Consider the following 21,668-nt stretch of genomic DNA (forward strand, 5'->3'; position numbering starts at 1 on the left):
GCATTTTAAACAAATTTCAAATTAATTAATCAGGTTTGAGCAGCTGCTAGTTGGATTTGACTCAGTTTGTTTCTCCCTAGCTGTGTCCAGGGTCTCCGCCTGGTGTGTGGATCTGCAGCACTGACATGGTACTGACTTTGCCATCTACTCCACGTGAGTGTTTCCTTACCTGAGACTTTTTCATTTGGCTCGGTCACTCTAAAATTTCTTAAAACAAACCAGTGATTTAAGATGGTATTCAAACCTTACTGCAGATAAATTCTTGCACAGCAAGTCAAGATCTGAATATGGAAATTGGATGGTAGTTAATATAAGCCATGCATTGGGACAACTGGTAAACTATTTTATTCCTCAATAACTCGGCTACAAGTTTTCACCTCTGGGTACCCCAATGTCCAGTTGCACACTCTCAACACCATGATTAGCATGGTAGTCTGAACCTTTTCCCAAATTCCAATCCATTAGAATTCCTAGGTGACATGTATTGCATGGCTTTATGTGCGTTTTTCAGACCTGAGTCCATTTTAATCCATTTGAAAACCAAATTGCAAAATTTTCAAATGTATTTGTGACATAACACTTCACCTATACCATGCACAGGACATCTGGACACCAAAAGAAAATACTTTTTTTAAAAGTTTTTTTTAAACTTTTTAATTTTAGGGGGTGATCACAATCTCGGCTATTTCTCACATTTTTTTTTTTGCAGTCCTGCCTAATTGGGTAGCGTGTTTTTCAAGTGATCACAATGCAAAATATATCAGTTTGTTAAAAGCCTGAATCCACAAATGTGTTTTCACTAGAAGAGTTCTTGAAAAGGCCTAGAAACAGTGAGGTTAAACTGACATATACAATAGTCCTTTACACCTTTTAATATTACAGTAAAGTTATTTTCAATTAACACCTTTGTTCAGTGTATGAGGGAAATACTCATTTACATGTGTGACATTAACCTATTGCTGTCTGAATCCATTGTCATCACTGCTAAACCATCTACATGCCAATCATATGTAGGCATGATGGGCATACTGGGCATGTTTGCTCAATTACTATATTGTCACTTTTTAAACAATATTGACATTAAATTATATTAAAGAACCGTTTACCGGTTTGGTGCAATCTACATCTGAAAACAAGAAGCAGACTACTTGTTTCTATTAGGACATATGAGATCTTCTTATACTGGATTTTAAAAATGTAGGGCTATGGAAACCTTAGGAGGTGTGCTAACAATAAAATATACCAGACATATGAACAGTCCAGAGAGAAACTGATGATCCAGAAAAACGTCCGCTCTCCCAAATAAAGTGTACGAATTGAAATCCTTTAGATACAGAAAAGCGGCGCCTCATAGAGCAGTAACGTCTAATATAAAATAAACAACAAAATGAACGATTGCCAACTCACATAGATGAAGGCACTCACAGTGCCATGAACAACAGGCCGGGACCTCTTAGTCGCCCGACAGACTCACTCCCGATATCCTGCAGCCGATCACGTGGTGGAGTGTTCATCAATCAGGATTCCTACCTCTGATAAACGTCAGGAGATGTGTCCTAGGTAGCAGCACCAATCAGCTAAGTCGGATCAGGGGTGTGTATGAGACGAGGCTACACCTTGCACAAACAATATTCCAAGAAGCGAGATTCACAAAGCAGGAGTGAATTACTCACAGAGCAGGGGTGAATTAAAACAAGTAAAAACACAGCAACGCGTTTCTCGGCCAACAGTGCCGTTTCATCAGGCTGTTAACATAAAATGATACCCCTAGCTCTACATATACCCTCCTTTGACCAATCACTTATTGGTTCGGCAACACACCCTTAGCAGATGTCCCGCCTCTAAAATAGGTGGATTGCAATAGCAACAAGTGTCATTGTTGTAATCAATACCAAAAAAGGCTTCAACAGCATATATACTATTAAAAACATACATAGATCGTATAAGACGTTTGGTATCTCTTGGAATCGCTTATAATATAACCAATCATTACATGAGAGTGCCCAAAATGGTTGAACAATACCTAAATACAAAATGTCAATGCTATGGTACGTACTATTAAGTTACATCTATATAGTAACAGAGAGAGACCCGCTTAAGCAAATCATGCTAATATGATCTTTCTATTAGTATAACATGAGTGCTTACAAACATAACACATAAGCATTCATATATAATGGCCTTTAATTTAGTAGGAAAATAATCTAATTGAGTGTACTGTGAATGTTAACTCAGCTAGATCGATAAGTAATCAAGCTATCTATGAAAATGGATTATTATACAAATAAATGACCAATATCTAAAATCTAGTAATCAGTGCAAATTTATATGTGCTAACAACATAAATATAACTAATATAAAATGTGTAAAATAATATAAATTCACATAATAACATTAAATATACCATTAAATATAGAAGACCTATGGTGGAGAATAGTTTGACCAGTGATATAATCCTAATATAATTTAATATAAAATCCCTACTAGAAAAAATAATAAAAATGTGTGTATGTGAGCATAAATGTGTTATCAGTGAAAGGCTGCCAGATCCACATTCATATTAAGACCATAAGGATGCAAGGACCTTAGTTTGTGGATCCGGTAGGTCTCTCTGTCTAAGCCTAAAGAATCGGAATCGGTTTTAAAGATGGGATTTTAATATATGTTCAATAGGTAAAATAGAAAAACATTCTATATCACCATTGTGTTTTGCATGACAATGTCTAGGGACACTATGTAATTTATAATTATTTTTCATATTCCAGTAATGTTCAGACCATCTGATACTGAGACGCCTACAGGTGCGACCCACATACTGGATCCTACAGATGCAAGTCAGAAGATAAATCACATAGTTCGAAGCACAAGATATGCCACCAACTATGGGATAAATTCTTTTAGTGACAGAAGATTGAAACGTTTGTTTATGATGTTCTATATGAACACACATTTTACATCTCCTGACACAGCATCTGGAGGATCCTTGATTAGTACCCCTATTTATTTTAATATGGCTCTTAGCAATAGTTTTCTTATGTTTGACTACATAACATAATCACCCAAAATTGAATCTTTTGTTAAGATTTTCCAGTGTTTATTAATTATTTGTTTGGTGTCTTTCCTAGTTATAAAATATTCTTCCCTATCATCAGATTTGGCTCTTCTGTGTCCATTATCGATTATAGTGGATGGATATTTTTTCTCCTCAAATCTTTCTTTTAAGATCAAACTTTGTAGCTCATAATCAGGAAGTGTGCTGCAATTTCTTTTTCCAAGGATGGTAATGGTTACTGGTAAAATCCAGGTAACTATTGCAGTCGACTGCTTTGAAATAGGTGGTACTGATCACCTTCCCATTATCAAAACGAAGATTGAGGTCTAAAAAGACAATTGTCTCATTATGGATACAACTAGTAACATTTAATCCCCTATTGTTGCTATTCAGATGCTCAACAAAAGTTTAAGCTGATTCTATATCTCCTCTCCAGACAAAGATAAGATCGTCAATATACCGACCATAGAATACCAGGCTCGCCCCGTGCCTTGAATCATAGATGTATTTTTGTTCAAAAGACCCCATAAAGAGGTTGGCATAACTCGGGGCAAACCTGGTACCTATGGCGGTCCCCTTTGTCTGGAGATAAAAATCATCCTGAAACACAAAATAATTGTGTCTCAGGATAAAAGATATCAATTGTAGGATGAATTGTCTCTGGGTTTCAGGTAGGAACAAATCTTCCCTAAGAAAACTGGATACTGCTAGAATTCCCAAATTATGAGGACGGTTAGAATAAAGAGCCTGGACATCACAAGTGATCCACAGAAGGTCTTGTGTAATCTCCAGTGATTCCAGTTTCTTAATGAGATCTGATGAGTCTTGAATATAAGATTATAATCCTAATACATATTTTTTTAAGAAAATAGTCGACATAGGAAGAGACATTGTCTGTCAAACTCCCTATGCCGGCTATTATAGGACGACCCGGAGGACAAATAGGGTCCTTTTAGATCTTCGGGAGGTTATAGTAGAAGGCATGGTTAGGTTCTTTGGGCACTAAATATTCTTCTTCATGTTTTGATACCATGCCTTCACCATATGCAAACTCAATAAGATCTTTAAGAATGGCCATAAACTTAGTAGTAGGGTCGTGAGTCAGGCGGGTATAATAAGATACCTCCTGTAGGATCCTCCTAGCTTCCTTGAGAAAGTCATTTAGATCCTGCAGGACTATACCCCCACCCTTGTCTAATCACCAAAGATTGATTACTTTTCAGGGACTCTAATGTTCTTTTCTCATTTGCATAAAGATTGCATCTCCCCACAGTATTTCTGGGGATCAGGTCAAAATCCTCACTCACTAGCTGTTTAAAAATCTCAATGTGTGCATTATTATTAAGTTTGGGAACAAAATTAGATCTATTTTTAAAATGGGTACGAAAATAACCATCACACAGTTGATCAGCAAGAGCATCTGGTTCATAAACAGGAATCTGTTGGTTATTAAGTCTCGTGTCCATTGCCACTGTCAGTATAGGTAATCTGGTGTCATTCTTAAGCTTTTTCTCTGCAAAAACAAAATTTATGCTTACCTGATAAATGTCTTTATTTCTGGATATGGAGAGTCCACAACATCATCAATTACTAGTGGGAATATCACTCCTGGCCAGCAGGAGGAGGCAAAGAGCACCACAGCAAAGCTGTTAAGTATCACTCCCCTACCCACAATCCCCAGTCATTCGACCGAAGGGAAATGGAAAAAGGAATAACACAAAGGTGTAGAGGTGCTTGAGGTTTAGTCAAAAATAATTGTCTTAAATAAGGGTGGGGTCATGGACTCTCCATATCTGGAAAGAAAGAAATTTATCAGGTAAGCATACATTTTATTTTCTTTCCTAAGATATGAGAGTCCATGACATCATCAATTACTAGTGGGAACCAATACCCAAGCTAGAGGACACAGATGATTAGGGAGGGAGAACAAGACAGGCAGACCTAAACAGAAGGCACCACCGCTTGAAGAACCTTTCTCCCAAAATAAGCCTCAGCCAAGGCAAAAGAATCAAATATGTAAAATTTGGATAAAGTATGCAGAGAGAACCAAGTTGCAGCCTTGCAAAACTGTTCCACAGAAGCTTCATTTTTAAAAGCCCAAGAAGAGGAGACAGCCCTCGTGGAATGAGCTGCAATTCTCTCAGGAGGCTGTTGACCAGCAGTCTCATAAGCAAAATGGATTAACTTCTTAACCTAGTACAAAGAGCCGCCTTATTAGCATGAAAGATAAGGTAAGGCGAATCACACTGCAAACCAAGATCCAAGCAGAAGAGATAGCAATAAGAAAACATAACCTTCCAAGATAACAGCTTAATATCTATGGAATGCAATGGTTCAAACGGAGCCTGCTGCAAAACTTTAAAAACAAGGTTAAAGCTCCAAGGAGGAGCAACAGATTTAAACACAGGCCTGATTCTGAGCAGGGCCTGACAAAAAGATTGAACATCTGGCACATCCGCCAGACACTTATGTAATAAAAAAGATATTGTAGAAATCTGACCCTTCAGAGAACTGACTGACAATCCTTTCTCCAGACCTTCCTGGAGAAAGGACAAAATCCTAGGAATCCTGACCCTACGCCAAGAGTAGCCTTTGGATTCACACCAATAAAGGTATTTACGCCATACCTTATAGAATTTTTTTTCCAGAAACAGGCTTGCGAGCCTGGATCATGGTCTCAATGACCAACTCAGAAAAACCACGCTTGGACAGAACTAAGCATACAATCTCCAAGCAGTCAGCTTCAGAGAAACGAGATTTGGATGAAGGAATGGACCCTAATTTAGAAGGTTCTTCCTCAGAGGTAACCTTCAATGTGGAAGAGAAGACATCTTCACTAGGTCTGCATACCAGATCCTGCAAGGCCATGCAGGATCTATTAGAATTACCGATGCTCTCTCCTGTTTGATACGAGCAATAACTTGTGGAAGGAGAGCAAACGGAGGAAACAGGAATTCTAGACGGAAATCCCAAGGAACCACCAGAGCATCTTGACCTAGAACTGTACCTTGGAAGCTTGGCTTTCTGCCGAGACGCCATCAGATCCAACTCTGGCACCCCCCCCCATTTGAGGGTTAACCTGGAGAACACCTTCAGATGGAAGATAGACAACAATTGTGAGCTTCCGCCCACTGAACAATCCGAGCCACTTCTTTCATGGCTAAGGAACTCCAAGTTCCTCCCTGGTGGTTGAAGTAAGCCACTTAGGTGATGTTGTACGACTGGAACCTGAAAAACCAGGCTAAGGACAACTGAGGCCAAAAGACAAATGAGGCCAAGTGCATTGTAAATCGCTCTCAACTCCGAGATGTTTATAAGGAGCGGTCTCCGGAAACCTTTGCCCTGAAACAGATGTCCTGATGAAAGCCAAGAAAGCCATCACGAGAGAGAGTCTCTTGTCGACTGATCTAGATCTATCCTAGATCTAAATGGTCTCCATTCCATTGTCTGAGCATGCATAACTGCAGAGCTTTCAAATGGAATCGAACAAAGGGAATGATGTCCATGGAAACGACCATCAGACTAATTACCTCCATACATTAATCCGCTCATGGCCGAACAGTAGACTGCAGAGAGAGGTAAGAAGAATTTTTTGGGGGATTTTCTGACCTCTGTCAGAAATATCATCATAGATAGGGAATCTATTATGGTCCCTAAGAAAACTACCCTTGTAGCAGCTGAAACAAGGGAACTCTTTTCCAGATTCACTTTCCATCCGTGGGAATGTAGACAAGTCAACAAGATCTCTGTATGAGAGTCTGCTTGTTGAAAATATGGAGCATGAACAAATATATCAACCAGGTATGGTGCTACTGCAATTCCCTGAGACCTGATCACTGCCAAGAGAGCCCCCGGGAGCTGAGGCAAGGCCAAACGGAGGAGCCACAAACTGAAAATGTTTGTCTAGAAAAGCGAATCTCAGGAATTTGTGATGATCCCTGTGGATGGGAACATGAAAATACTCGTCCTTCCGGTCTATGTTCGTCATGAAGGAAGAATGGAACAAAAGGTTTCCATTTTGAAGGGCGGTACTCTGAGAAGCTTGTTGAGACACTTCAGGTCTAGAATAGGTTGAAAAGTTCCCTCTTTTTTGGGAACCACAAACAAATTTAAATTGAATCCTAGGCCCTTTTCCTATACTGGAACTATCACTCTCAGGGAGAAAAGATCGAGAACACATTTCAAGAATGCCTCTCACTTTATCTGGACTGCAGATAATCTTGAGAGGCGGAACCTGCCCCTGTGAGGAAAAGTCTTGAATTCTATTTGTAAACTCTGAGATACTATGTCCACAGCCCAAGGATCTGGGACATCTCGTATCCATGCCTAATAGAAAAGAGAAAGTCTGCCCCCCACTTGATCCGATCCTGGACCAAACCGATCATGCTGACTTAGACTCATCTGCGGGTTTCTTTGATTGCTTCCCCTTGTTTCAAGACTGATTGGTTTTGCAAGAAAACCTGGACTGTTCCTGCTTGGAAGTCCTCTGAAGTTATGAAAGGGACGAAAATTAACTTGGCGTCCTTTAGGTCTGTTCTTCTTGTCTTGTGGTAGAAAAGACCCTTTTCCACCTGTAATGTCAGAAATAATTTCAGCCAGACCAGGCCCAAACAAGGTCTTACCCTTGTAAGGAAGCGCCAGAAGCTTGGACTTAGAGGTAACATCAGCTTATCAAGATTTCAGCCACAACGCCCTGCGGGCTAGGACAGTGAAGCCAGATATCTTGGCTCCCAGTCTAATAACTTGCATGGAAGCATCCGAAATAATGGAATTGGCTAGTTTGAGAGCCTTAATCCTGACCTGGATCTCCTCCAAAGGAATCTCAACCAAAATAGATTCAGACAAGGTGTTGCACCAATAAGATGCTGCACTTGACACAGTGGCAGTACAAACTGCAGATTGCCATTGAAAACCTTGATGAAAATACATAATTGACAAATAAGCCTCCAGCTTCTTGTCCATGGGATCCTTAAAGGAGCAGCTATCCTCTATAGGGATTGTAGTTCTCTTAAAGAAATGTTCCCTTTTACTTAAGGCACCATCATTTTTAATGGAGACAGACAGGAAACATCTTCTTAAAGACGGGAGATGGGTAGGAAGGTATCCCTGGCTTCTCCCATTCCTGTGAATAATCTCCGTTGCACGGTCTAGAAACACGTCCACGGAGGAAGGAACATCCTAGTATTTATAAAGTTTGCTAGACTTCTTAGGGTTGACAACGACAGGAGTATCGGAGTCGTCCAAAGTAGCCAAAACCTCCTTTAACAATACATGAAGGTGTTTAAGCTTAAATCTGAATACTTTTTCAGCATCAGATGAAGGAATTATACTGTCGGAATCTGAGATTTCACCCTCAGAGGCTACCGACGTATCCTCCTCATCAGACTTATGAGGAAGGGCAACCTGTGAAGCAACAGGTGGAACAGAAACCTTACTATCTGAATCTCTAATTTTCCTCTTGCGTTTTCCCAACAAAGGAAAAAAACAGATAATGCTGCAGATACCATAGAAGATACCTGTGCAGCAATTTCTGCAGGCAAATAAACTCCACTTGGAGTCTGAGAGGAACTGCAGGGCACTGCATGTGACACCAATGAGGCTTGGGACGTTTGAGGAGAAAACTGTGGCATAGCCTGAACAGCATCATCCTGAAAGACATTAGGCTCAAATAAAAAATTTAATCTTTACAGTTTAAAGACTTATTTAGACATGAGGTACAAAATAGCATAGCAATACAATCAGGTTCTCTAGGCACAGCAAACATTTGATCATAGGAGACTCCTGCTCCATGGCAAAATGAAGAAAAAATAAAAATTATTTAGAATTGTTACTGGCCCTTTAAATGTGTCACTTTAATTTAGACTGAGAAATAAATACCATTCAGAGTGATATAGCCAATCCACTCTTGCTATAGACCTCTGCACCTCAGCATTAGACTGAGGTGCCTACCTGCCCCTCCGGTAAAAATCTGGTAGCTAATCCGGATTCAAATATCATTTTTTTGCAATGCAATTGGAGAGGAAACATGCTAACCTGACACTTTCTGCTATTTACATAAAACTGCTGTTACGTTGACATTTGTTTACTTGAAAGGGACATTCCAGTCAAAATATAAACGCACATAGATTTATTGCATTTTAGAATAGAAACATATTTTCAATATACATGTATTGGCAAAAATGCTTCTTCTAAGAGAGATCACTGTTTTAGTGTTAATATTTTTCTCTGCATGTGAAGCATAGCTAGATATTTTCACTGCACACACAATTTAAATAATGCAGCTGCTTATATAATCAGTGGGGCTTGTATCATGTCAGCAATTAACAAATTGAGTTATTCCCAGATGGTGCAAGCCCCTTAGGCTCTCTGAACAAGTGTTGTGTTTAAAATGCTGGTGCACGGTGCATACTTAAATACACTTTTGAAACAGATATAGCTTTTATTAAAAGCCTTTTTGCTAATGCATGTATATTACAAAATTGCTTCTGTTCAATACCGAAATGCACCCATGTGGTTTACTATTTTGGCTGAAATATCCCTTTTAAACATAGTCCAGCAGCAACATTCTGCTCAAATCAGCAAGCTACTTGCTGCACTATTCACAAAATCCTCTCACGGATGCAACCGACACCGCTCTTAAAGGGACACTGTACCCAAAAATTTTCTTTCGTTATTCAGATTGAGCATGAAATTTTAAGCAACTTTCTAATTTACTCCTATTATCAATTTTTTCTTCGTTCTCTTGCTATCATTATTTGAAAAAGAAGGCATCTAAGCTTTTTTTTAGTTTCAGTACTCTGGACAGCACTTTTTTATTGGTGGATGAATTTACTCACCAATCAGCAAGGACAACCCAGGTTGTTCCCCAAAAAAGGGCCGGCATTTAAACTTACATTCTTGCATTTCAAATAAAGATACCAAGAGAATGAAGACAATTTGATAATAGGAGTAAATTAGAAAGTTGCTTAAAATTTCATGCTCAATCTGAATCATGAAAGAAAAATTTTGGGTACAGTGTCCCTTTAAGTAAAAGAGGGAGGTCACATGACCGGGTTGAAAGAAGCTGCACCATTAAGTAAAGTGCACGCTTCAGATCCGGCTCAAAATGAAACTAAACACTCTTAGTCTAATATGAGCCGTTTAACTGAGATCGAAGCTACAAAAATTAACAACAATTAACAACTGAGACAGAACCCCATGCCCCACAGAGTTAAATAATTCAAAGACAACCAGGGTACTTTGACCTGTTAAGTATAAACAAATGAGCCAGAATAAAAAGTTAACCCCTTCATACCCATAAAGGGAATTAACTCTAAGTCTCTTGTCACATACAATAGAAAGTGCCTGCATACTGCCAGAAAAAAAACCCCTCAACTAAGGATTCCTTTTTTTTGTCCCAAAAATAAAATGCAGAGAGCTATATTTTTTTAATTTTACCTCACCTAGAAGACAAAAGCACTTACCTGCAATCTAGCTAGGTAGACAGCTCACAAGGCTTGAAAGGACACATACTCCTTCCAGAGACCTGTAGAAAAAGAAATAAGAGTAAACCTACTCTGGCTTTCTATACCATGGGCAGCAAATATTTTAGAAAACCAAGCAAGGACTACCTCGCAAGGACTACCTCACAATTTTCTAACTGCTTTAAAGCCACCTCTACTCTACTGCAGAGATTGACGTAGACTACAGCTATACCCAAAAATCTTGCTTGTAGCAAAAGGAAATAACATTTTCTTCAGACACCAAACTTCACCTCCTCCATTGACAAAGGCACAGAAAGTGACTGGGGATTGTGGGTAGGGGAGTGATACTTTACAACTTTGCTGTGATGCTCTTTGCCTCCTCCTGCTGGCCAGGAGTGATATTCCCACTATTAATTAATGACGTTGTGGACTCTCCATATCTTAGTAAAGAAATATATTTGCATAGATAATTTCTGAGTAAATCTATTGAGATCGACAAAAAGAGCAAAGGTGTTATGTTTGTTGGTGAGACTAAAAGAGAGCCCTTTCCCAAGTACCCTAATCTCATCGTCAGAGTATGGGACGAGAGATTGAAAATACCTTTACTTAGTCCCTGTAGTCTTGACTTTTTGAGGGCTGCACTATGTCCTCTGCACCCTCGCTTCCGTGGAACCTTTTCCCTTTGTAGGGCGGTGTTAGAGAGACTACAGGTTCCAAGTAACTGGCGATTTTCTTTTGGGTCCAAGACTGTTGTCTTGGTCGTTGCTCTAAGAAATGCTGTGAAGAATTAATGTTGGTAGCAGTATGGCTCTCATTAGATTTAGAAGGCCTATTTTCATCATAGTAGTGTGATTCAGTATGATCTGGGCATTCATATCTATTGTGTGTATTTTGGCTTTTAAAAGATGGAGATGCAGTATCGTGTTGATGTTCATATCTATCCCTTGGCGGTGCTCTAGAATAAGAAGTACACCTTCACAAGCTTCTTGTGAGGTTCTGGACCAATAGTTACTTCTAGGTGAATTGTGTGTGTTGATTATGTTGCCTAGGGGCGACGTGTCCCTGATGTTGGTGCCCTATGTTATCTTGATTCCTGGATATGTACTCGTAATTAGTTTGTTGTGGTCTGCTATTCCTCCATCTAGGTTCACCATAATTGGTCTGATTATAACCTTTTATAGTTTTTTTTTTTTGTTCTTGTGGTGACTCACAAAAGTCCAATTGTTCCCAATAAATTCACTATTGGGGTGTTCATCATATGGGTCATATTGATTACTATGTGATTGTGATTAGTGACAGGTGGGGATTTAGGTTTATTTTTCTTTTTATTGTAGGTATGTATCTCGTCTTTTAAATAGTCTTCTTCATCTCTAGCTAGTTTTCGATCTTTGTTCTCCATGAATTCCCCCCCCCCCCCCATTATTTTACACATGAATGTATATTCATAATTTTACACATTTTATATTAGTTATATTTATGTTGTTAGCACATATAAATTTGCACGGATTACTAGATTTTAGATATTGGTCATTTATTTGTATAATAATCCATTTTCATAGATAGATTGATAACTTATCGATCTAGCTGAGTTAACATTCACAGTACACTCAATTAGATTCTTTTCCTACTAAATTATAGGCCATTATATATGCATGCTTATGTGTTATGTTTGTAAGCACTCATGTTATACTCAGGACCGTCTTTAACACAGGGCAAAAGGGGCAGTTGCCCTGGGCCCAGTCTTTGTTGAGGGGCCCAAGAATCCTTAAAAAGAAATTTTTTTTTTTTTTTTTTAGTTCATGCCAGACTGCTGATGTCATGTGACATAGGACACACACACACAGTCAGTCCTAATATTGTCACAGTCAAAAGTTCTCTGCTTATATTTATTTGTGAGAAACTGTGCCAGACCGTGCCAATGTCATGTGACATTCCAAGCTAGTGCCATGTGCTGTTTTAGATGTGCACTGTGCAGCACTGGATGCTAAGCCCTAACTAGGCATCCAGTCAATCCAACTGCATCAGAAAAGGTTCTGCTGGGGTTACCATTGTTACCAGGTAACTGCTCTGGTGGTGGGGATTGTTTCTGGATAGCGCTCACTATAGGCACATGCAGCAGAAAGCTGGAGTGGCAGGCACGTGAGGATTTCAGCATTTGTGTAGCTGCACACACAGCTCTCTTCAGTCTTGAGGCTGTGTGACTCATCTCACACTGTATCCATGCAGCCTTGGGCAGACATCATCCAGTCTGCTGGTCCCCTTAGCCCTGCTCTTTCTGCTGTGGCTCTAAGATCAACTAACTGAAGTTTGTTAGGAAAACAGTGCTTTGTAGAAAGGTGTCAGTGGGAAGAATAAGTGTGTACACATGCCCCTCCCCCATGCAGCATTGTCTAGTGCAGGATGAGAGGGAACTTGTTCCTAGCAAAGTAGTGACATGTGCTGCTGTGGCTGATGTATAGTGTCATGCTGATACTTCACACATTAAGGTAAGGTTTATTTTTATAGTTTTTATTTCTCTCTGTTTAAGATTTTACAGCTTAGTGTAGTAGTTCTACTGTTCCAGTAAACGTATATCTGTCTGCACCTCTATGTTTCCGCCTCAGTCTTTACCTTGCTTTGCTCCTGTTGGCTGCCCTAAATCTCTTTAACCAGCTAACCTCACACCAGAATCACATTCAAAAGCATATTAAATTAATCCTGAGTGGAGGAATTTATATATTTATTTACTTATTAGTACTGCTTAGGTCCAGTTTCACATATTTAAAATTTTTTTAATGATTAGCCCAGCAGTGGATGATCCACTGCTGGGCTTATAATTTAAAAAAAATATATAAAATAAATTGATTTAGCTGTTTTTTGGGATGTTGGGGTAGAGAGCAAAATTGCATGGGGGGGGGGGGGCCTAGAAAATGTTTGCCCAGGGTCCAGTCAGTATTAAAGACGGCCCTGGTTATACTAATAGAAAGATCATATTAGCATGATTTGCTTAAGCGATGTCTCTCTCTGTTACTATATAGATGTAACTTATAGTACGCACCATAGCATTGACATTTTGTATTTATGTATTGTTCAACCATTTTGGGCACTCTCAGGTAATGATTGGTTATATTATAAGCGATTCCAAGAGATACCAAAAGTCTGATACGATCTATGTATGTTTTTAATAGTATATATGCTGTTGAAGCCTTTTTTGGTATTGATTACAACAATGACACTTGTTGCTATTGCAATCCACCTATTTTAGAGGCGGGACATCCGCTAAGGGTGTGTTGCCGAACCAATAAGTGATTGGTCAAAGGAGGGTATATGTAGAGCTATGGGTATCATTTTATGTTAACAGCCTGATGAAACGGCACTGTTGGTTGAGAAACGCATTGAGTTTTTACTTGTTTTAATAAACTTGTTTTAATTCACCCCTGCTTTGTGATTCTCGATTCTTGGAATATCGTTTGTGTGAGGTGTAGCCTCGTCTCATACACACCCCTGATCCGACTTAGCTGATTGGTGCTGCTACCTAGGACACATCTCCTGACATTTATCCGAGGAAGGAATCCTGATTATTGAACGCACCACCACGTGATTGGCTGTAGGATATCGGAAGTGAGTCTGTTGGGCGACTAAGAGGTCCCAGCCTGCTGTTCACGCCACCGTGAGTGCCTTCATCTATGTGAGTTGGCAATCGTTCGTTTTGTTGTTTATTTTATATTAGACGTTACTGCTCTATGAGGTGCCTCTTTTCTGTCTCTACAGGATTTCGATTTATACTGGATTTTTAAATTTTTTTTATTTATTATTTTTATTGTTAATACAAATTTTCATATCACAACATTGAAATAGCAGTTAAAGGTACTTGATTTTGGTATACAGTCAATGCACATGTATCATTCTGGAAAAGGGTATAAGTCCTTCCATGGCTCCTGACTCATTGATCTTTATTCTTAATAGTCCGATTAAACAGGCTGCATGTGGAGTCAGGTTTCTATTACATATAATAATAAATCAATGTAAACAGAACATATCATTAGCAACTATTAACAAATCAAAAGTAACTAATTGAAAAAGGTTTCCTCTAAGGCATGCAAAAGCAAAAAGGAGTCGTTGGTGTTAGTTAACCTTCTCTGGCAGACAGGGGTCATATCGGGAAGTTATCAGTATAACGTATCTATCTTTCTCTACTATTCGTGTGAGGAACTAGATGGTGGTATAAGTTTAGTATTGTGGTTTTTTTGCTAAATGTGTAGGCCTCATGGAGCCTATCGGTTAACTGTGTTTGCTAGGGATTCCTCCCATATAAACCTTGCATTTAGAAAGGTTTCTAGCTTATTGCGGCGAAGGAAGCCATACCTTTCTAGAGTGAATTGTTCCTCCACCTCCTCCAGCCACATCCTCTTAGTGAGTGTTATGGATTTTTTCCAGTGGAGCGCTATCAATCTCCTCGCACTATTAAGGCCTATTTGTAAGGTTAGTAGCCTTAGGCGGCATGTTAATTTAGGCAAGTTGTTAAGCAGGGCGATACTAGGGTTTAGTGTGAGTTCTAGGGGTGTTGAAAATAATCGCCACCACGATGCATTGCGATGCAACCCTCAACGATGCTGCATCGATGCAGTGAAGAGGCTGAATCGATTCACGCAGCATCACGTGTCCCCACCAAATGCCCGGTGGGCCGGGCTGGCTTCAGGGCCAGATTAGCGCAGAGGCTATTGTTTTTTTCATCAGGTAGTGGTAGGGTGGAATATTGTGGTACTACTACTATTACTGATTGTGCAAAGTTCTGGAAGTGGCCGCGGGCCCTAGGCTACAAACCCCCTGCGAGTCAGCGCTATCTGGGAATCTGATTTATGGAACAGCTCCAGCCTTTACGCTGCTTCCTAGCAACTTGCAAGGCACAGTGCGTAGCAACACTGGCCCCGGTAAGTGCGGCAGCTTGATTTGCAATGCCTATATACTTATATATATATATAGCTTCATTGGCAATCAAGCTGCTGCACTCACTAGGGCTGGGCAGGTGTTGCTACGCACTGTGGCTTTCAAGTTGCTAGGAAGCAGAGATGGGGCAGCTGTTCCACAGTCCTCACAGTGACATCATCAGCAGCAGACTAATAGCGCATCAATAAGATAACTTGCGCTCATGCTGAGAGTGACATCAGCAGTGCAGGACAATAATATCCAGTGAGCAGTAGCAGACAGGGCAGTAAAACAAAGACGCAACAAGAAGGAGCAGCATGAAGTGTGTTGGGATCCTGGCTTTATTTTGCGTAGTAACTATCTGCTCAGTACGGTAAGTGCTGAAAGTAAAACTGTTCTGTACAAGGGGCTGGAGTAAGTTTTGTGCCAGCTAAGGGGAGGAGGGGTAAGTTGTGTAATACCCAATGAGGGAGATAGTGAACTTGTGTGAGTGTGCTCTCATACATGTATCTGGTAGTTGTGTGAATGTCCTTTCACTCATTGTGTATCGTGCAGTTGTGTGAGTGCTCTCTCACCCATATGTATACGTCTATCCTTATGCATTAATTTATTAACCCCTCACCTTCCAGCTGCAATACATTACTCTGAGCCAAAGATAAAAACTTGTATACATGCACCAAGCATCACTATATAATACACCATAATTTACCCCTTACCACTTGAATCCCCTACCAAACTTAATATTAAACCTCTCACAACACTAACTTTACCATCCCCCACTAAGATAATCCCTTATACCACTACCACCAGCCTTGCAAACTGCTGAAAGCACTAACTGAATTAGTTATTAGACAACTTTATTACTTTGTCAGTGTTTTAGTATTGGCAAAATATTGGTATAATCATCTTAGTTTGAAGTGTAGTTCTGTTTTTTTTTTTTTTATTATCCTATAGACAACATTAGACAATGACTGTGTGTGAATGCATATATATTATATATATATATATATATAAATACTGTGTGTGTGTATGTATGTATATATATAAAATATGGAAGAGAACAAGATCATGAAAATCATGGGCAGTAATCGTGATGCATCGCGATGCATCGTAGAATCGAATCGTATCGAATCGTTACGATGATAATCGTAATCGAATCGTGAGACAGGTGAAGATGCGCAGCTCTAGTGAGTTCTGCTGCTATATATTGTTTGTAGTGTGATTCAATTGCTGTCCACATGGAGCGGACTTTATCACAGCTCCACCACATATGCAATAGGTTACCGTGTTCTCCACATCCTCTCCAACAGGTATTGGATGTGTTCGGGTATATGTTATGGATTCTTGCCGGAGTCAGATACCACCGAAGGAGAATTTTAAAATTTAATTCCAGATTCCTTGGGGATGTGGAGGATTTCTTAAATGATCTGAAAATGTCTTCCCATGTGTTTTGTTCTATATGTTCTGGCAACTCTAGGTTCCATTTAGATGTGTAAGGTGGAAGGGTGTGATGTAGATTCTGTATAAGGAGCTTACGTGATGTTGATAGTGTTCCTTTTAGTGTAACCCCGCTATGGCATAATTGTTCAAACGGGGTGAGTTGTCTTTTGAGGTCTGTTTTGAAAGGAGATGTTTGTATATAATGATGTAATTGGGCGTATTTCAGCCACTTGGCAAATCTCCCGTCAGCTATGTTACTTAGCTTATCTCTTTCTAAGAGTTTACCCGCCTCTATGAAATTGAACAGTGGTATTGTATAGTCCCACTCAGTAAGTCTTTTGAAGCCTTTGTCAAGTCCTCCTACCATCTCCACGTTTAATGTAATTGGGAATAAAGGGGAGCGACTAGTAGAGACATGAGGTTTGGTAGCTATTATGTGATCCCAGTTTTTGAAGAGCTGTTTATGCATATCGAGGTGTTGGCATTGAGGTGGTCGGAGATCTGCCGGTACCCAGCAGAGGGCGTGTACTAAGGGTGCTTTCAATATGTGCGAATCTATTGTTACCCATGCTTTATGTTCCTTCTTCCTATGCCAATCTAGTATTCTCTGTAATGTTACCGCCTGATAATAGTCTTCTATTCTGGGGAGTCCCAGTCCCCCATGCAAAGTCGGTCTGTACATTGTGTCTCTGCTGATCCTGGGTCTGCTCTTACCCCAAACAAACATATTCAGACTACTCTGCAACCTATTCATATACCATCTAGGGATGTGGAGTGGTAGGGCCTGCAGGATATATAAAATTCTGGGTAGTGTGGTCATCTTTATAGCTTGAATGCGTCCCCACCAAGATAAAGGTTTGTTAGACCACTTCCTAAGGTCTTTTTGTGTGTTGAGGAGTAAAGTGTTATAGTTTTTATCAAAAAGTGTTGCCTGGCTGGGGGAAATGTGGATCCCCAGATATTTAATGGAGTCTGCTGTCAGTCGGAGTGAACATATCTTAGATAGAGATCTGAATCTGCTGTCTGGAAGATTAATGTTAAGGATTTCAGATTTATTTTTATTAACAAGGAAGCTGGTGAATTTCCCAAAGTCATCTAGTTCGGCAAGGATTTCCTATACTGGATTTTAATAGTACTGAAACTGAAAAACTTAAACCCGCTCCATTGCTGTATTATATCTGAGGCAAATAGAGAGAAAAGAAAAGGTGGACAAATCTAGAGCACTCAAACAGTATATAATAATAAGTCCATAACATAGGGGCAGGGGAAAACACCTACTCGGGAAAATAAGTAAAACATAACATTTAATAAATACTATTAAAAAAAGTGTAGGGTGCAGTGTATGCATTAAAACTTAGATTAAAAAATGGAAAATATTGAGAACCAGCAACCACAAGACGCCACTTGTTATACCAATTATTAAATTTAGGAACCACACAGACACACACACAGATGCGCAAAGTTTTGCTAGTGAGCTGCACACAGGAACAATTACCTAGAAAAGAGGATTGACCTCACAACAAATTAATCTAAATATGATGCAGCCACAAAAGTAAGCAAAAGTCTGAGTGGTGACCACTAAAAATAGCTCATATAGAGCTATAATATCAACAATTAGAGGTTGCTGGAATCAGAGGATATGCCCAATGCGCATTTCACCGACACACGGCTTTCTCAAAGGTATTATATTTGCAAAGAATATGTTCAAAAGAGATCTCTCCTTTGTGAACGTGTTTTTATAGGGAAAACCCCTTTGTGAATGCAAAGTCAAAACATGTTCACGACAGTGCATTTTAAAGTACTTGTGCCTACATGATCAAACTCTTGTTCATGAAGGTATGATCCCGATTAGAAATTCCCTATAAAACGTGTTCACTTCTCGTTTGAACATCTTTTTTTACTGATAGAATATTGAAATGGTGCGCTATCATAAGTCCTTCTGTTAGAAGCCTGTAATCATCATTTCTCTTGTTAAGTGTATTCAGTCCACGGGTCATCCATTACTTATGGGATATATTCCCTTCCCAACAGGAAGTTGCAAGAGGATCACCCAAGCAGAGCTGCTATATAGCTCCTCCCCTCACATGTCATATCCAGTCATTCTCTTGCAACCCTCAACTAGATAGGAGGTCGTGAGAGGACTGTGGTGTTTTATACTTAGTTTATTTCTTCAATCAAAAGTTTGTTATTTTAAATGGCACCGGAGTGTGCTGTTTTTTCTCAGGCAGTATTTGGAAGAAGAATCTGCCTGTGTTTTCTATGATCTTAGCAGAAGTAACTAAGATCACACACTCATCCTCAGCCCTGGCATACTCCTCTGACACGGTACCTACGCAGATGTTCCCGTACCTTCTTAAGAGCTGGCTACAACAGTGCAACTCTTGGCAGAGCCCTCTACCCATTTGATCCCTATATTTGTTTTGTTGTACTCCCCCCTTTGTTTATAGCACTGCGGAATCTGTTGGCGCTCTACAAATAACCGATAATAATAATAATAACCAGTGCAATATGCCAATCATACCTATATACAATGGTCTTCGTATGGTTTAGCAGTGGTAAGGATGATCATGGAATGGGATTGCAATAAGTTCCTTTTGAACTCAAAATATACACATGTAAATGAATTATATACATTAGTAAATGGTGTGCCCTGGCCAATGCAGATGGCCTATGCAACAAAGATGTATAGAGCTTTAATGAATCAATACCATGTACCTCTATAATGTTTCCTGTGGCCATTTCAGAGTGTCTTGCCCTTGTGCAATATAATAGAATGATTCCAATTAGGATGTCCATAAAAGCCAATTTCTGAGTTTTTATAAAGTGCGTTTAGGTGTTGAATTTGAAAAGGCAAAACTGGTTTTGAAAAGGTGTTAAAAAGTCTCTTAAAAATGCAATCATCTTTTCAGCTCCATGTTAAGAATAGGGCTTTTTTTTCTGTGAGTGTAAAATGTGCTGGAAATAGAGAAAAATGCACTTTTGTGATCACATCCAAAAGAAAATTGTACTTCTTGGTCAGAAAAAGAGCTGTAAAAGGCCTCAGTGAATGACTCCTCTATACCTTGGACTTGTTGAAAATCATTTTTTTTGCCTCTTTATTTGGATTTCTTTGCTGTTGGGACATGAAACCCAAATTTTTTCTTTCATGATCCAGATAGTGAATACAATTTTAAAAGTTTCCAATTTACTTTTATTATTTACTTCTTTCTCTTGTAATTCTTTGTTGAAGAGATATCTAGATATGAAGCGTGCACATGTCAAGAGCACTACATGACAGGAAATAGTGCTGCTATCTAGTGCTCTTGCTAATGTATAACATTGTTACAAAACTGCTGCAGAAACGTGCACACTCCTGAGCTTACCTTCCAGTTTTTCAACAAAGGATAAGAAGAAAACGAAGTAAATTTGATAATAGAAGTAATTTGAAAAGTTGTTTAAAAGCATAACTTCTATCTAAATCATAAAGGAAATATTTGGGGTTTTATGTCCCTTTTAAAGTTCTTGTGGGTGCTAAATTCACATTTTAAAATCACATTTTTTTAAAAAAATTAAAAGTTCAAAATATAGCTTAAATCACACTTTTAACCTAAGAAATACATTAAATTTGATCATCTAAATGTTCATTTATGGTAACATTCATTTGTTTTGATCCCTTAAACCCTTTTTTGATCCATGGGGGCCAGAGAGATTTTTGTAATTTTGCTCTTCTTAAAAGACCATTATAAAGACATGATGATGATACCCAAAAAACTATTCTTCCATGACACAGAGCATACGTTTTTAAACAATTTACTCCTATTGGCAATTTTGTTGAAGAAGGAGCAAACTACCACTGGGAGCTAGCTGAACACATTGGTAAGCTGATGACAAGAGTCATATGCAGCCACCAGTCAGTAGCTAGCTCCCAGCTCTTGAGCCTACCTAGCTCTTGAGTCAACAAAAGATACCAAAAGAACCAAGCAAATTAGATGATAGAAGCAAATTAAATGTTATTTAAAATTATATCTATTAAGGACAATTATATACATGTATTGTGTAAATGTCATTAATTGATATTCACCTATAATATTCACGAGTTTTGCTTTACGGTGCGTTACGGCTTTTAATGCTGAAAAAATTACCATTACGGTGGAATGGTCAGGAACGCATATTACGAATTGTGTCGGTATAGCTATACCGCAAGCATTTTAGCCTGTATCGCAGCATCCATTCCACACTCAAAAAAAATGATGTTTGAGAGTGTGATTTTCATAGCGCCGGTATTTCAAGTTGTGCGGTCCGGCTAAAATGCTTGCGTTACAGCCTATACCAACACGATCTATACCGCCATCTGAGAGCAGGAGTTAAGGATTTAGCAAAACAAAAATTTGAACAGACAATAGGATTTCAGTAGCTCTCATCTTATTGGCTGATTTGAATTTAAAGAATCAAATCAGCCAATAGGAATGCAAGGTACGCCATTTTGAAACGGCTACCTTGCATTGAAGCTTCAGTGTACGGCGGTGACCGTATGAAGAGGACGCTCCGCGCAGGATGGCATCGGCTTCCAGGTTAGCTCCGCTCCGTGCCGCTGGAAAGAAGATAGAAGACGCCCCTGCGATGGATAGAGGTGTCGCTGCCTGGATGAAGACTGGATGTCTGGACTTCAGGAACCGTGACTAGATATTCTGGGGTTAGTGTTAGTTTTTTTAGGTGTTTTTTTTTTTTAGATTAGGGCTTTGGGCAGTTGTAAAAGAGCTGAATGCCCCTTTAAGGGCATTGTAAAACAGCTGAATGCCCATACAAATGCCCCTTTAGGGGGCAATGGG

The 21,668-nt window shown here is 39.3% G+C and overlaps 1 protein-coding gene across 1 annotated transcript in view; it reads left to right on the top strand.

Moving 5' to 3' along the window:
• The window catches only part of FCSK (fucose kinase), a 234,822-nt gene that overhangs the window by 10,232 nt on the left and 202,922 nt on the right, over positions 1-21,668 (top strand). The window contains exon 6 of the mRNA XM_053702250.1: positions 81-153. Coding sequence (XP_053558225.1) covers positions 81-153 — 73 coding nt within the window. The remainder of the gene's footprint in view (positions 1-80; positions 154-21,668) is intronic.

Source organism: Bombina bombina, chromosome 1, assembly GCF_027579735.1.
Source record: "Bombina bombina isolate aBomBom1 chromosome 1, aBomBom1.pri, whole genome shotgun sequence".
Lineage (NCBI taxonomy): Eukaryota > Metazoa > Chordata > Amphibia > Anura > Bombinatoridae > Bombina > Bombina bombina.